We start from the raw sequence: 17824 nt of genomic DNA on the forward strand, positions 1-17824 counted from the left end.
TCTTCTTCTACAATAACATCATCTTATGTTTTAGTATCCTAAAAAAGCCATAGGTAACATGTGACATATATTGTCGTGATATCACTATTAACGATTATGTGAACCCTTTAATCGAAAACGACATTCTCATTCTTCATATTTACAAACTATAAATACACTCGTACATGGTTATTTATTCAGACTACTCTTTATTTGCAATGTAGTTTATATTCTCATATTTTTATATCCAAGAAGAACAGACCTCTTATTGCGGCATATGTTGTTGTAATGTCATGGTAAACAATCTTGCAAATTCGTTAGTTGACCACAACGTTTTTGTTTGTCATTTTGTATACTTCATATATCTGTTTACACGTTATTTATTTCCCTGAACTACTCGTCATGTATAATGTGGCTAATATATTATATTCTAACTTCAACAATAATCTACCATTTCTATTAGATTCCCGGTTACTATACAAAAAGTAAAAATAAAGGGTGCGAGGTTCGAACTCGCGCGGACACTGTCCAACAGATCTTAAGTCTGCCGCCTTAGACCACTCGGCCAACCCTCCTGAACCACTTATTTTCTGTTGTAGATCAACCTTGATATTATGATTATGTAGAAAAAAACGATTAGGGGTGTATCGATTATGCCTTTTAATACAAGACATTCTATAATAGGGAAATCAGTGTTATCTTCTGATGTACAACCAGTTATTTCACTTATATTGATTATTGTAAGGTTTTGTGATGGTTGTCAAGAAAAAGTTCTAGTTTGGATTTATAGGACTTAGGGTTTGTTGATAAATCCCATGTGATTGTTGAATAATATGTAACAAAATGAAACTGTTGGAATTTGGAGCCTTCTGCGTCCATGGTAATGATAGACATCATTAAGTTATAGATACTTGTTATGTTTTTGTATTAAATACCTGTACATATTTATTATATAGTGTATTCAGTATACATTCTTTTATTTACTTTAAGTTTTCTTTTAAAGTTTTTCATTTCTTTTCAAATCTTCGAAAGACATATTTGGTGACAATTAAAATGTTTTCCTGATATTATGTACATCCGTACACCACATAATATATAGAAAAACTAATTAAAAATAATTCTTATGAAAATGACAGTAATAAACTCTCATTTTCCAACAGAAACATTCATGAAACATTAAATAGCTAATTAAGGAGAAATGTATCTACGGTGACAGTCGTTACAGAACCTCAAATAAGAAATTATCAACCCATAGTTCATATAGAAAGGACCAGTATCTTGGTATCTAAATTTATATGTTTGGTTGATTTATAATTATATGTAGCACATTGTATAATACAAAAAAAAAACAAGCAATAATCGTTTAATTCTCCTAGATATATATAACGTTCTTATATATTTGTTATTGCTCTTACTATTCGTTCAATAGTACTGTTAAAAAAATTGGTCCTCAGTCCGAACTATAACAGCTCTTGTTGTATTATGAAGTGGTGAAATTCTTTGTGTATTCCAGGGAAGCGCAAATAATATTAATAGTTATTCAAGTAATCGAGACAGTAATCAACTATAATCGATAATATAATTACTAAAACGGTCTTATATATTGAGCGGCTTTAACGAGCTAATATATTTATTCGAAGTTACTTGGCTTGTTACTTGGCTTGTTACTTGGCTTGTTACTTGTTTGTTGTTTTCTTTTTGTTCATATATAATACATAAATTATTTACAAGAAACGGTTATGGAAGATGATCTTTTATCCCCAGAAAACGTTGTCCTTTTATATGTTTTCTGGAGCTCGATCGATTATTCAGATTAGTACATTAATGACCTGACTGATTCAAACCCTAAATTTTATTACATTAATTTAGGTGTACTAGTGGATTAGAACTGCACCCCAATTCTCTAATCATGGTAATTAGTGATACACGTGGGGCTTATTAAAACAATAGGTAAATTCTAGATTTGCCAAAATCTTATGTAATCTAATCTTTTTATTATGCAGCATCTAATGTTGTAGCACGTGTATGGCTTATTAATACAATAATTGGTTCTAAATTCATTCAGGATCTTATGGAATCTTGATGGTTATAACTATTCTATTCCACAACAACTCTCGTTGAAATATGGAATGGTGAGATTCGTTTGTGTATTTCAGGGAATCACAAATAATATTAACAGTTATTCTAATAATCAAGACAGTAACCAACTATAGTCGATAATATAATTACTAAAACGATCTTATATATTGAGCAGCTTTTGTCAAGCTTACATATTTCTCTGTTCTTATTGTTATTTTTCTATTTACACTATATAACTATATTATAAGAAAGGAGTTATGAAAGATAGTTCTATCTTCAGAAGTTGTTGTCCTTTTCGACTAGCGTTACCTATTATGTTCCTGTACACCGTGTTCATATACCCTGTAATTGTACCACCATAACCTATTGTCCTAAATGTTCTATAAGGTTCAATTGAATTACTACAATGGTAGTTGATCGAGTTTTAGAGAACATGTAGAAATATGTAAGCTCGACATAGCCACTAATATATAAAGACCGTGTAGTAATTACTTTACCGTTTGTAATAGTTACTATGTTGATTACTAAAATATTCACTTTCTTGAAAGATTGAAATTAACGTCAACTTATTTGAGAACAATCATATAACTTTTTGTATCTCCAAATAAAAAAAGTTGTAATAAAGTTAGACAGATCAGAATTCTTTATCATAATTTTTTATCCTTCAAAATTATATATGTTTCAAATTGTTGTCATAGTAAAATGATCAACTAAAAATACAACAATCTGGTAAACGATAAGTGTACAATCTTTTTCCATATTTTTATTTATTGATTAACAGCTACAACTAAAAAAAACTACTGTTAAAGCAACGACTCCTATTAGTTTATCTATTTTGAAAGTCAATGCCATTACAATTACTTTTAAAAAGTGTTAGGGTATTACACTAAGAAATCATAAAAAATATTTTTTTGGTCCTTTGAAATTCCAAAAATATTGGTTAGCATTTATATTGATAGTAATACAAACATCAAAAAACTAGGAGATTTTGATTTTTGCATTTAATTGACTGTTATAATGTTTCCTTGGTAAACTCATTGTTTGTATTATATATTAAAAAACAGACTAGTATTGAAAGACAAAACTATCACAGGTTTTTCTTATAATTAAATTACTCATAGTCATAGTCATGATGTTCGACCTGCACAGAAGATGAAGTCCATAGATATTTGCCTTGAAAAGATTATACACTATCTCAATATACATATTCAAATATTTCCAGTTTTCTTCTTGCCTTACCTTCTTCTACTCCCAAATATTTTAGTTTCTTCATCAATAAAAATATTTGTTTCTGTCAGATAAATTCATTTTTATATAAGGATTCAACTAGTATGACACTTATTTATTATAACTTCATCAAGAAAACCAAAACTCAATGCAATTTTCAAACTAAGAGTTTTCAACTTAACTGTAGTTATAATTGTACAAACGATATTATTCACCTCATTTCTAAGAAAGCAAGGATATTACCTTCTTATACATCCAATCTTGATTTTGCTTCTCATGATGTTTATGCGAGCTCTAAGTTCATATCCTTGAATAACTGCAAAATCCTCTTTGTATTAAGTCGTCTTCTTAATACACTTTGATATAAGGCTATTGTCTTTGTTAGTCTATTTACACTATTACCAATTCCACTATTAAACTGTAACCTCGAGATAAATCTGGCCTATGCCATATTAATATCTATACTATTCTCCCCCCTTGAATACAAGGTCATTATTTCTAAACAAAATATTTTTAATAAGCCTAACGAATGTTGTAATGGATGGTATTGTTTTTAAACCATTTAATGAATGATAGATTTATCTTCCTTCTACTCATTCTACCCATCTGCTCTTCCAACATCTTTTTCACATTCTTATCATACTATTTCAAGTAGCACCTAGTAAGACAATAAATTAGTAATCAGTGAATTATCATTGGCAAACAACATGGAACTGATCGATAAGAAGTTATCAACTCAAAAAAAAACTGTCGTAGATATATTGAGGCTTATGATACTTCTACCAAATCTACGGAGGGAAACTATTAATATAAACAAACACCACAAAGTTACTGATATTAGCAAGGTTGAGTCTTAAATGATGACCCTAGATAAAACTTTCTTTCTAATTCCAAAGTTGAGTGAAGTTCCTTTCTCTTTCATTCTTTATACACATTATTAGACTTATTTATTTGTTTTTTTTTTTTTTTTTTAGAACTTTATTTTCCATTTTCAAAGTGAGATTTATCATTTGTTATCGAGTAAATTTGACTAAAAAATAACCAGAATTAAAAGAATCAGATCTTTGAATATAGAAGCAATTCCAATGGTCAAGTCACTTCTACTTCATATTTCCATGTCACAAAAATCACTGATAATCAAATACTTCAATTACCTTTTGATTCTATAATGAACTACCCCAACCTGCAAGTGTACAGTCCTGGTGTGAATTTAACAGTTGGATCCCACAATGTAGAAATATTAAAATATTTAACTAGTGGTGGTTTTGCCCAAATCTATATGGTCAAAATACTTCGATCTACCCAATATCTCTATGAGTCAGAATTGGCATGCTTAAAGCGTGTTATTGTTCCAAATAAGGCAGGTCTAAACGTCCTAAGAGCTGAGGTAGATGCCATGAAATTATTAAGAAATAATAAATACATTGTCTCATATATTGATTCCCATGCAGCTAGATACCCACTACAAAATGGCACATATGAGGTGTTTCTTCTAATGGAATATTGTGAGAAAGGTGGGCTTATAGATTTCTTGAATTCAAGGTTGCAAAACAGATTACTAGAAAGTGAAGTATTGGATATAATGTCTCAGGTGTCTCAAGGAGTAGCAACAATGCACGCTTTAAAACCACCATTGATTCATCGTGATATAAAAATCGAGAATGTTTTAATATCAAAAAACAACGAATTTAAGTTATGTGATTTCGGGTCTGTTTGTGGTAGAATTCGACCACCAAATAACCAGCAAGAATTTGTATATGTACAAAACGATATTTTGAAGAATACCACAGCTCAATATAGATCACCTGAAATGGTAGATTTAAATCGTAGAATACCCATTGACGAAAAATCTGATATTTGGGCACTTGGTGTGTTTCTTTATAAATTGTGTTATTACACGACCCCATTTGAAAAAATTGGTGAAAATGGTATCTTGACTTCTACATTTCAATTCCCGTCATACCCTATTTATAGTGACAGCTTAAAACTTTGCATCAGTAAAATGCTAATCCAAGACCCAAGACAGAGACCAAATATATGCCAACTAATAAAGGAAATATCGAAATTACAAGATGTTCCATGTCCAATTGTAAACTTTTATGAAAACCAAGTCCCTGTGGTTACAACAAGCAGTCTTTTGAATATAAACCCTTATTTGCCAGAAAATTTTGTTGATAATATACAATTGGATCATTATTGGCCAAATGGGCATCAATTGTCCCAATTTTATCAAAAGACAACCCCAAAATCTGCAACCACAGAAAACTTTGAAATAAAAAGTGACACTGACCATAAATTGAATAAAGCATTTTCAACGCCAAATTTAAACCTAAATAGTTCCGAACCAAATTACAAGACAAAAGAAGTGCTTACAAACAAATTAAAAGCTTCAATTGAAGAGTTTAAAAAGGATAATGAAGGTTCACCAGAATTACAAATAGGTAAACTTTCCCTACCGAATGATCAAACCAATGATAGTAGTAGTGAGGAAAGCGAAGAACAAGAAATATTATTAAGTACAGATGATATCTCTAAAGAAACTGTTACCAAAACTATAACTTCTAAAATGACAACAATTAATGATAATAACAATTACAAAAGTAATGACGCTTCTATATCAAAATCAAAAAAATCATTTTCAGAAATATCACATATAGCAATCAATCAATCGAATAAAAAAGCTAACTTAAAAGATAAGAAAGAATTATCAAAGAAAGAAATCAAACTTAAGATGCAAATGAGGTTAAGTGAAATAGGTGGCAGATTTAAATCAACACCAAACATCAATTTAACGAAAGTTGAAAATCAAATATCGAAAATGCATAGTAATAACAATCAACAAAATGAAAAAGCAAAAATGAATAAAAAAAAGCCACCTATTCCAAAGAAACCGGACCACTTACGTCCTCAAAAACCTAAAAAACCTTCTTTCCTTGTTGGAAAATCACTTAAGGAAGTAGCAGGATCTACTTCGAGAAGAGAATAATTAATATTCTTATCTTATTTAGCACAAATATATATAGATTTGACATTACCCTCCCTTGTATCTTCAAAAACAGTCAATTTTAAGTAAACAGCATATATGTATGTGTTTAGGCAAATATACATTTTTCCTTTACTATTACACTCTAATGATAACATATTATATAATTGTGAAATGTATGCATACTAATATGACTAAATATATAAAAGTTACGAAATAAAACAAATGAAAAGAAGTCCTAAAACCTTTCTAATACAATATAACATAAAGAAAAATAAAAATAGTAATACTAAATAATAAAAAAGCACCTAAAAATTTTCTTTATTAATGCAAATGAATATCGATTTACTTTTCGCCATTAACAATAATGCTATTATAAATTATGATCATGAATGGTGGTAATGACTATGACTTTTGGCTATATTCATCATGATGATTCGGTATCACTCCACTCCTCAAATCCATCGAGGATAAAATCAGTTGCTTCATCAAATCTTTCTTCCACAATATTATTTAAACCATCAGTTTGACATCTTAAAACTCTACCATATTTTTTTCTAGGTTTTTTATTATCACCATCACGCCAACATGAATGGTGTTTATCTGAGAAAACCAGCGAATTTTTAAAATACCAATCGCTTAAAGTTTCATCCACCAATGGTACTAAAGGTTTCAAAGTTTTATCACCAATAAAACTAATTGCACTTCTTGTATTACTTCTTGTATCTCTATGACCTAAAAGATGCACAATCCCAGCACTTGCATCGCCAATACCAATAAAAGATAATTTTGTAGATGTCTCAAAATATTTTAAATAATTATCCCACATGAAGCAAAGTACTTCCTGAGATGTGATTATAGCTGAGTAATTGTCTTGTTCAAATAAGGATTGAGGAATGTTAATATCGATAAGACCATAATTTTTGTCAATGGCCCAATTTATAAAATCTGTACATGGATCTATTATAACTGATGTTGACGGATCAATATTACCTGAAATTGGATTCCTATTAGCCCAAATTTCTGGTGTGTCATGAACTAAAACAATAATATTATTTTTCTGATGCACATTTGGTGAACATAGTACAGTATTATCATTTAATTTCATGCTTAATAATGGGAATTTAACAAAATCGAATTTTTCTGATAACAAGGAAAACTGCTGATTTCTGATAGAATCTTGTAAAGGGAATCTTTTGGACAAGAACTTGTCATTAAGAGGTTGGCTAAAACTGTAACCAGAATTAGCATATCTTCTTTGAAAACATTTCCAATATTTGGATTGTAATTTAATAATCTTTTCTATTATTTCAATGACCTCAGGTTTTGGTTCTCGTAAGGGATTGGGTAATTCCTCTGGAGGCTCACCTATCAACACTTTAGCCACATTCAATGCGCTTCTAGCGATAGCATCCAAATTGTAACCACCTTCCAAGACCACACAAAGGTTTCCATTAGCCAAAGATTTCAACATGTGAGTCATATGACCGTAGCAACTTGGAGAAACATGACATTGACCTATAGTGTCACCATCTGCGGCGTCGAACCCAGCAGATATGACTACTAGATCTGGCCGAAACTCTCTTCCCATTGGCATCACAATTTGTTCAAAGGCCCACATGTACTCTGCATCCCCAACACCACCAACCGGCCAAGTAATATTGCAATTGAAACCTTCACCTTGCCCCTCACCGGTTTGATCGTACTGACCGTGAATGGTACCAGGATAGTATTTACCTAATTCAAAACGATGCAGAGAAACATAAAGGACTCTATCATCATTGTAAAAAGCCTTCTGTGTACCGTTCCCATGATGGATATCCCAATCAAGAACCATGATTCTACGTACACTTTCCGGATAATGTTTCAAAATATTTTTACATGCCACAGCGACGTTACTGAACAGACAGAACCCACCAGCAGACTCTGGTTCTGCATGATGTCCCGGAGGTCTAACCACAGCCATGGAATTTTTAACTCTGCCCTCTACAACAGCTTTACAAGCCTCGATGGCACCACCCACAGGCAGTTTTGCACTAGCAAAGGAATCATTATTAAAATACACAGAGTCCCCTTGCTCTGTAGCTTTTAGCAATTCATCGTGAGACATCTTCGAAGTGGACTTGATAAAATCTAGATGTTCCCTGGAATGAACTTCCAATATTTCTTCGTCCGTGGCTTCTCTAATGGGAATTTTCAACATCAAATCACCCAGGTTGTCCACACCGGATAAAGTTGGGTCATTAATCAAACCGTTCTCCGCCAAGATCTTATATAGCCGGTAAATTCTTCTTGGATCTTCTGGGTGAGGATCGATGTATTCGAAATAGGAGGTAAATATCTTTGCGTGATATCGCATACGAACATCGTAACAGAGACCTGTCTTTAATGGAGTATACCTTATTTGAGGTTCGACTTTAGGTACGATGACTTGTCTCTTAGTTGATTGATGAGTGTCAGTGAGGTTGGAGTTCTGATGAATAGCATCATTAGCTTGTTGATCAGTATTCTGGGAATCTAATTTCCTCTTAAAAGAAGTTGTATTGTTCTCTGTCATAATGAGAAGTGAAGTGAGGTGGAGTGAGAAGATGTCTCTATCTTTTTTTTTTGTTCAACAAAGATTATATATAAAAAAAAGTATACGAGGAAGTTACACACACATATATATGTATATATGGCCATGTAGATTGACACAAGAATATATATACTTTGGGGGGAAAGGATAAGAGAAATGGAGAGAGAGAGAGGAATTGGAACGTTAGTTTTATGGGCTAGTTGTTATTATAACGCAATAACAAAGCTCGAGTTCAGAAAATTATTGAACAAAGACATTTCTCCAGCTTTTTTTTTTCTTTTTTCTTTTTTTTTTTTTTCCCAGTCTATTGAATAAAAATTAAGACACATTCTATTTTCAAGAAAGTTCAAGGATTCTTTTCTTCTGTTTTCCCTTGCATGTTTGATACATAAAATGGCTATATACATAATCGATACCAAGGCAAGATTGAGTGTGTTAGATATGTTAGTTGACCGATAATGATTAGTTAATAATGTGAATTTATTCATTTCTCTTGTGTGTTCCTTCGGGGCATGCGGATGTGGCAGGCACATGATCTTGAAAGGCCAGAGACACTATAGTCTCAATGATACATTTTAGAATGAAATTTGGAAACGTAGCAACTTTCTTCTTATTAATTGGGTATCACTCTGGAATATACTCTTTCTTTTTTCTTCTGCAATAATAATTGTGTAAATATACATACATATGATATATATACGTAATTATTATCATTACCGTATCTATCTTCCGTTTTGTCTAGCTCATTTTTCTTTTTCCTTTTTTCTTTCCATTGCGAGCCTCATTTATCTAATAAACTTTTCAAATTAGTGACATGATGTGCTGTCGACAGTGAGCAACCTTATCTGTGATACTGCTCTTTTGTTGAAGCTGTGTCAAACCGATTGATCTTCCTCGAAGACAGCAATCATTTCATTATTTTCATTTTTCATTTTTCATTTTTTGTCGGTTCATAAAAATTGAAGATGGAGGCCTGAAGGAAAACCAAAAAAAATACTAAAGCCAAATTTGTAGAATTGTCAATGACTCGAAATGAGATGAAATAAGATGAGATGAGATGAGATAACTATAATTGAAGACAAAAAAGCGGACTGTATTGGTTAAGATTATATTTGAACAATCATTGTTATCCATTCTGGATTTTTTTTTTCTTTGTCTCTCCCTCTTTCCCTCACCATATGTTCAGAACTTATAGACATAGACACGAACACAGATACAGATATTAGGACATTATATTACAAATGAATTTTTATAGGGACAGTACATGGGTTCTAGAATATATAGAAGAACAGGAGTCAAAAGGCAGACTCTCTGGTTCTTTACAAACTTTGGTTCTTCAAAGTTGCAAGCGTTACAAGTTACACACTAACCCAAAACATATCTATGCAATCATAGATTCCTGTTGGAAATACAAACCTTATTTGGAAAAAATTATGAAACAATCTGGTATCCTTAACGATATTCCCAAACGGAAAGGGAAACCAATTTACCAGAAACTGACTTTGCTTTTACTTGTTCATGATCTCTTGTTCTCCAAATCAAAAAGGATCCAAATGGGGAAACATCCTATTAAGGATTATGTGTTGAGATATAAAGTCAGATTGAATGCAGAATTAGTCAAATTGAAACTTAAACTCAAAGTCAAAGACTTGTCCACAATAATAATGCATAAATCTGATCCTTCAAATGATGACAATCACCCCAACAGCATAATCGATGACGATTCTCCACCAGTCAGATGGATCAGAATTAACCCATTACGTTGTCCCAACGATAAACAAACCACGGAAATGGTGTTAGAGGAATTAAGGAAAAAATTCACCAAAAAAGTCGATCATTGGAACCAAATCGTTCCTGGTTCAATTTATTATGATATTTTTATACCAAACCTCTATGGGATCCACCCTCGTGATAAAATAACTTCTCATGAATTATACAAACAAGGGAAAATCATTATTCAAGATAGAGCTTCTTGTTTTCCTGCCCATATATTGCGTCCAACAATAAATGATGTTATCATAGATGGCTGTGCAGCTCCTGGAAATAAAACCACTCATATTGCATCTTACATGTTCGGACAGAATCACAAACACAGTCATGCTCAATCAAAAACAAAAGTTCAAATCCATGCTTTTGAAAAAGATCCAGAGAGAGCTAAAATCTTAAATAAAATGATTAAGATTGCTGGTTGTTCTAACTTTATTAACGTTAATGTAGGTGATTTTACTACCTTGGCTACTCCAGAGAAATTTCCTGTTGTCACTGGGTTCATATTAGATCCAAGTTGTTCCGGCAGTGGTATCTTTGGTAGAAAATATATTGATTCAATTAACAAATTGAAAAGTAATCAACAGAAAAATAATGGGAAGTCTCCTAGTAACAAAGAGGGAGAACAAGAGGATGAAGAAGATATCCCTGAAGAGCAAGAGGAATTCAATAAGAAAGAAGATTTAAAGACTAGATTAGCTAAGCTATCTTCATTCCAATTTCAAGTAGTTAAACATGCAATGAGCTTTCCAGATGCTAAAAGATTGGTCTACAGTACTTGTTCTATCCATGCAGAGGAAAATGAACGCGTTGTTATAGATCTATTGTTGGACGAAGATGTCAAAAAAGCTGGCTGGAGAGTTGCTTCTAGAGACTCCGTGATACCGAATTGGCCAAGAAGAGGTTTTATTGAAGAGTTTAAGGAGGTCTTTAGAGACTCTACTAGTGATGAGGAATGCAAAAGAATGGCAGAAGGTTGTATTAGGGTTGCACCAAGAATAGACGGTGGGATAGGCTTTTTTGCCGTTTGTTTTGAACGTGATCTTTAAAGTTTATATAATATATATATATATATATATATATACAAAAAGATTTTTGTTTATATTTAAGACTTGTCAGTCTCTATCAATAATTTCAAGTCTTTAATGTTATGTTCTCTTTAGAATAATTCTTTCGAAAGTAGTTTGTAGAACTTTTTTCTATTCTTTTCCTAACAAGAGTTAAAAAAAAAAATTTCCATAAAAAAAATAATAAAGTTGATGATTAATGAGCTCATCTTAACAACCACCAAAAATTAATTAAAATATGCTAAATTCCGCTATTTTCTCCCAGGCATTTGTATAAACCACTTTTCTCTCCATTATTTAGAAAGCACTACCTTACTTTTCTAAATAACTGCATACACTATATGGAATATAAGAGATGGTGCTAGAAAATGTTAACCTAGTTTCTGAAGCAGATAACGACAAGACATCACCTCACTCAAAAAGTGTTGAACACAATGGTTTACAGGTATTAGAAACAATTTTAGAATCACATTTAGACAATACTCAAAGTTGCCAAGATAGTCAAGATGATACCTCTGATGGTAATGACTATGATAACGACGACGATGACGACGACGCTCTTATGTATTATGAAAGAGCTATTCAGGAAATTGCTAAAGGTGATTCTTATATATGTATGATATGTACAGTGGAAATGGATTATACATGTAAAATGTTTGCATGTAAAAAATGTTATAGAGTGTTTGATTATGACTGTATTAGAGAATGGGCTTTAAAATCAACAGAAAAGACTGCAAATAAGATATGGAAATGCCCAAATTGTTATCATGAAAGCAAAAAGGTTCCAGGCAAAAATAAAGCCACTTGTTGGTGTGGCAAAGTCATTAATCCAGAACCAAACCCTCTGAATCCAAATTCATGTAGTCAAACATGTAATGCCCCTATATGTCCTCATGGTTGTGTCAAGGTATGTCATTTAGGTCCTCATCCAGAATGTATGAGGATGATTACAATTACTTGTCAATGTGGTAAGCATACAAAGGATATTTCATGTTATCAAAATAAAAGACAAATGGGTAAACAAAAATTTCATTGTGATGAGCCGTGTGGATTATTATTACCCTGTGGTATCCATAAATGCCAAAAAAAATGTCATAGTGGGCTATGTGGACCATGTAAAGAGATATTAATCACTGACGAGACTAAAGGTATTAAAATTCAATGTTATTGTGGTAAACATAGTAAAGAATCAATAGTATGTGGTGAAGTGAAAATTCCTAATAAATACTCACGAAATAGCGAAAATCAGAAATGGATTGGTGTTTTTTCTTGTGACGAAATTAGAACCGTGGAATATAAATGTCATAAACATTCCTTCATAGAAAAATGTATTCCATCTCCATCAGTCCCAGGTACAAAACCATGCCCATACTCTCCGAACTTATTGAAAACATGTCCATGTGGTAAGACTCAATTAAATGAACTTAGTGAACCGAGAAAGAAGTGCACTGATGCTATTCCACATTGTGAGAATCGTTGCGATAAACCTTTAAAGTGTGGGAAACACACTTGTCCATATACATGTCATGAAGGCGATTGTATGGATCCATGTATACAAATTAATAAAGTTAAATGTGCCTGTCATAGATCTTCATTTTTAGTACCATGTGGATTTACTGAATCCCCGCATTGCAATATTAAATGTGAATCCTTAATGTCATGTCGTCGTCACAGATGCATGGAAAGGTGTTGTTCTGGTAGACCCTTAGCAGAAGCAAGGCGAAAAAATAATGTGTTCCGTTTAAGACAGAATATAAATGATGAAACATTAGTGGAGGCTGAGCATGTTTGTTTGAAGGATTGTAACTTGATGCTTTCGTGTGTGAACCATCGTTGCCAAAGGAAATGCCACCCTGGAAAGTGTCCACCTTGTTTGGAAAGTGATTCTAATGATTTGGTATGTCCCTGTGGAAAAACTATTGTTCCTGCTCCTGTAAGGTGTGGCACAAAATTACCACCTTGTCCATATCCATGTATTAAGGTAGTGGAAGGCGCCTCGGAATGTGGACATAAACCTGTCTTACATACATGTCATCCTTTGGATCAGCCATGTCCACCATGTACAGCACCTGTTTTTAAAACATGTAAATGTGGAAAAAAGAATAATGTGAGAACAGTATGTTTTCAGACAGACGTATCCTGTGGTCAGATATGTGAAAAACCTTTAACAGGATGTCACCATCGTTGTCAAAAGAAATGCCATAGGGCTGGTGAATGTCAACTTAGGTGTAATCAAATTTGTGGCCTACCTAGAGACAACTGTATTCACAAATGTCGCAAACCATGCCATGGCAGAGATTCATGTCCAGATGTCCCCTGTGTAAGTTTGATCACAATAAAATGTTCTTGTGGTAGAGAGCAAAAAGAGATTACCTGTGGTGCTACCTTAGAATACGAATCTAGACAATTTACTGAAAGTATTCCATGTGACGAACAATGTGAAATGTATATCAGACAACAGCAATTAAAAGAAGCATTTGGTATTGCTGATTCAGATAAAAACATAAACGATCAATCTCAGATTCAAGTATTAGAAGACTTGTTATCAAAGGCTTTGAACTTTGAAGATTTACAATTACCATTCAGTGAGTCTGCAATTATTTCATATGGTAGACAAGAAAAATGGTGCGTGCAGATCGAAGACATTCTAAATGATTTTATTGACAATAAAGGAAGAATAAGTTTTCATTTTAAACCTATGAGGGCATCTCAAAGACATTTCATTCATGAGTTAGCTAAATCCTATAAAGTTTATGCGGAATCGCAAGATCGTGAACCAAAAAGATCTGTATTTATTAAGAAAGAAAGTGAATCGAACAAACCACCATTGAGGTTAGCAGATATCTTCCCTATTTACAAAACATTTAAACAAATGGAGAAAGAACGTAAGATGAAGGAGTTTTTAGCAAGAACCACCGAAAAATTAATTAATTTCACAGTTGATGATACTGATACTCAGAAAATGGAGTTCAAAAGTACATTTAATGGTTTTTTTGTCAAAAAACTTTCCCACAACAGTGATGAAAAAGATTTAAAAAGATTATTTGATAAATATTTAAAGTCTACATTTATCAAGAATGTAAAGTACAAAATATTTAAAGATGACACTATGGGCTACAATAATGCCATTATATACCCTGAAGCGTATTCCAATGTTACTGAAAATATGACTAGAGACATGGAGGCTCTTGTCAGTCATTTTGATTATATTGCGAAAGAGGCTTTTGTTGCAGATGAAGTTAGTTTATGTGATGTATCTCCATTGTTATCTGAGGAATCACCATTGGATGTTGTTGATACAACTATTCTTTCTCCTGCAGCTATTGAAGAAGATTTCATGAGTGAGGAAAACATAGATAGCTGAAAAAAATTAGGATGTATTTATACTTTGGAGGTTAGTTTAGAGTAAGCTAAGAAATGTCGTATTTGCCGATTAATCCATCCAATAAAAAAGTATACTGTTGGCAACATATCTAACTTTTAAAAAAATGTTTAAATATTACAGTTGTGTATTTACCAAAGGTAGATACATACAACCTATTGAATAAAGGGTATTTTTTTTTGGTTATGTGATAAAATACCTCCTTAGAAATAGTATACTATAGTAATAGAACTATATACGATAATCTCTTTATATTGACTTTAACATGTTAAGAAATTTTATATAGCAACTTTAAGAAGATATTATTATTGGAGTGAGGATAAGTCAAACGTACACACCTTTGAAAGAATATTTCAAACAATACATTCAATAACCATTATTGCCAGTGGCCATTGTAATAATGATAATGTATAAAATTTCATTTAAGAAGAGGTTATTATTCTTCTTATAAGAATTTAAAATATAATAACTCGTGACCAAATGTGCCTAATACCTTTTAAAAGTAGTACATTTTACGCAGTATTATTAATATAAAATTTTAAACATTTGGAAAGGACATTTATTTATCTTTATACGGTTGAATATATATATATATATATGTAAAGCATTATGTATTTGAATGAGGTTTAATAATGAACGAAGAAGCCAGTAGATTTATAGTTAATAACCGATTTAGATAGATCTAGATTTAGCATATATAAATATTAGGACAAATATATGATTCAAACTTGGAAGTAACTATAATAGTAACTATGGTAATTTAACTACTTTAAAACACATAACCATAGAGTTATCCCATTTAGATCTAATATAAAAATTGATTATAGAATCCTGAATTAAATTAGAAATTATGGCTGATAATGAACCAAAACAAGATTATTTGATGGGTAGTTTGATTATTTATTATTTAATACCAAGTCAAATGGATCTATTTTCCCTTTCTCCCTTTTTCTCTTATTTTTTTTAAAGTATAAATATACTAATATGGTTTATAACGAAGACTTTTGGAACTCTTTTTGCTCGTTTTATGTTTATACTTTTTATGGTGATTTTTCTTATATTTCTTCTTCTTTTCCTTTGCAATCTCATTCTGTTCAGAAGCTTCTCTTTTTAAGAGATCTGTATTTTCAGCTTTATCTTGTTTCAAAGTAAGGTCTTCTTCATCTTCTTCGATCATATTAACCTCAACATTTGTTTCATCTAGTACATTTAGTTTCTTTGAATAATCCCAGAATGTTTCAGGTATAGTCAAAGATCCAGTGCCATTACCATTATTATTATATTTCCAAATTTTCAAGGACCCATCCTCACCACATGAATATAATAAAGTAGTATCACTAGATGGTATAAAAACATCCCTAACTACATCAGATGCATGTGGGTTCTCAATTACGACAGCTTTAGATACATCGTCAATTTCATTATTAAATGGAATTATCTTCAATTGACAACGCTCATCATCATGAGATTTCCCGGCAGCAATGTATCCAGGATACACGTCGACGACATAATCACAGTCAAACCTCTGTCTAACATCACCGAAATCCAAAGGTTGGGGTTCTTTCAATTCCTCAGATTTATCATTTAATTCATGGACTGCAAGCGTTTCCATATGAGATAAAGTAAATATTCTTCTTGGTGCCAGCCAGCCGCAAGAGTGTATTGAATTGTAATTAATCACCTGATGTAAAGAATCGTCTTCGTCCTCCTCTGTCAAGTCATAGATATTCGTGTACCCATCGGTAGACCCACTTAACAAAACGTTAGGGTCAGAAGGGTGAAATTTGATACATGTGATGTCATCATGATGTGAATCTATAAAAGATTTCCAAGTAGAGTTTAATTTTCTTATATCATAGATATGCAATTGTGCATCCACACCTTTCAGTTCTGTTCCGCATGCAAATTTCCCATGTTGTGAATCCACAGACAAGAACGGAGATGAATTCAAACTCTTAATAGAAGCAACAGGTTTCTCTGGTGAATTTCTGACGTCGAAAAGTTTCACAGTGTCAAGGGAACAGCCAACGAACAGATCGCTGTTATGGGTATCTGAATTAATTGTTTTTAAAGAATTGACCGAGGTATTACCTATTTTAAAAGATTGTTTGGATTTATTGGTGTTCCAGTCCAACAAATGAACATCTCCATTGCTTAGACTTATTAACAGGCCATGCTTCAGCATAGGTTGTAATTGGAAACACCAATTATCCGAGCCAAAATTGTTTGTATCTAATAGCGTGTAAGCAGACATAAATGTACGTTATATATCTTTGATGATAAGAAAACTATACGATATTAGATGCCTTCTGCTCCTCCTTACACTGGAAGGTGAATACCCTCCAATTCATCGACTCTTTTCTTTTCAACCTCACTTTATTTCACACTTTTCACATGGTCAAATGGCTATGCTCCCAACTGTCTAGAAAAGTTTTTTGTTTGTTTAGGGTTGTTTGTTTAGGGCTTTGTTCATTTGGTAAATATTGCTGGCGCTACCAAGTTGAAGAAATGAGCTGAAATAACACGAAAAATAGGATAAAAAATAAATTGAATATGACAAAAAACCTCATCGAGAAGACTCTGCATATTTTTGTGCGTTGTTGAACCAAGTGATACCAGTCATATTAATGGTCTTGTACCATCTCTAATGCAACATGCACCTGTATATTCCCTGTCTGTTTCTATCTCTTTCTTTCATACAAACAGTCTCGAAGATCTTCTAAACTTTTATAATTAACTGATCTACAATACACACGTATACACGC

General features: G+C 32.3%; 5 protein-coding genes and 1 non-coding gene across 6 annotated transcripts; 3 read left to right on the forward strand and 3 right to left on the reverse strand.

The window, feature by feature from the left end:
* Window positions 1–471: 471 nt before the first annotated feature.
* Window positions 472–554, reverse strand: PWA37_000770. The gene has a single exon. It is a non-coding gene; the product is annotated as a tRNA-Leu (tRNA).
* Window positions 555–4453: 3899 nt separating this feature from the next.
* Window positions 4454–6271, forward strand: PWA37_000771 (uncharacterized protein; the record flags this gene model as incomplete). The annotated part of the gene is made up of 1 exon (XM_064857431.1): window positions 4454–6271. The coding sequence occupies one exon, from the start codon at window positions 4454–4456 to the stop codon at window positions 6269–6271; it is 1818 nt and encodes a 605-aa protein (XP_064715737.1).
* Window positions 6272–6695: 424 nt separating this feature from the next.
* Window positions 6696–8825, reverse strand: HDA1 (histone deacetylase HDA1; the record flags this gene model as incomplete). The annotated part of the gene is made up of 1 exon (XM_064857432.1): window positions 6696–8825. The coding sequence occupies one exon, from the start codon at window positions 8823–8825 to the stop codon at window positions 6696–6698; it is 2130 nt and encodes a 709-aa protein (XP_064715738.1).
* Window positions 8826–10084: 1259 nt separating this feature from the next.
* RCM1 (rRNA (cytosine-C5-)-methyltransferase RCM1) lies at window positions 10085–11659 on the forward strand (the record flags this gene model as incomplete). The annotated part of the gene is made up of 1 exon (XM_064857433.1): window positions 10085–11659. The coding sequence occupies one exon, from the start codon at window positions 10085–10087 to the stop codon at window positions 11657–11659; it is 1575 nt and encodes a 524-aa protein (XP_064715739.1).
* Window positions 11660–12032: 373 nt separating this feature from the next.
* FAP1 (Fap1p) lies at window positions 12033–15041 on the forward strand (the record flags this gene model as incomplete). The annotated part of the gene is made up of 1 exon (XM_064857434.1): window positions 12033–15041. The coding sequence occupies one exon, from the start codon at window positions 12033–12035 to the stop codon at window positions 15039–15041; it is 3009 nt and encodes a 1002-aa protein (XP_064715740.1).
* A 997-nt stretch (window positions 15042–16038) lies between these two features.
* Window positions 16039–17313, reverse strand: PWA37_000775 (uncharacterized protein; the record flags this gene model as incomplete). The annotated part of the gene is made up of 1 exon (XM_064857435.1): window positions 16039–17313. The coding sequence occupies one exon, from the start codon at window positions 17311–17313 to the stop codon at window positions 16039–16041; it is 1275 nt and encodes a 424-aa protein (XP_064715741.1).
* Window positions 17314–17824: the final 511 nt, after the last annotated feature.

This window comes from Arxiozyma heterogenica, assembly GCF_036370985.1.
Source record: "Arxiozyma heterogenica strain weizmannii chromosome Unknown scaffold_13, whole genome shotgun sequence".
NCBI lineage: Eukaryota > Fungi > Ascomycota > Saccharomycetes > Saccharomycetales > Saccharomycetaceae > Arxiozyma > Arxiozyma heterogenica.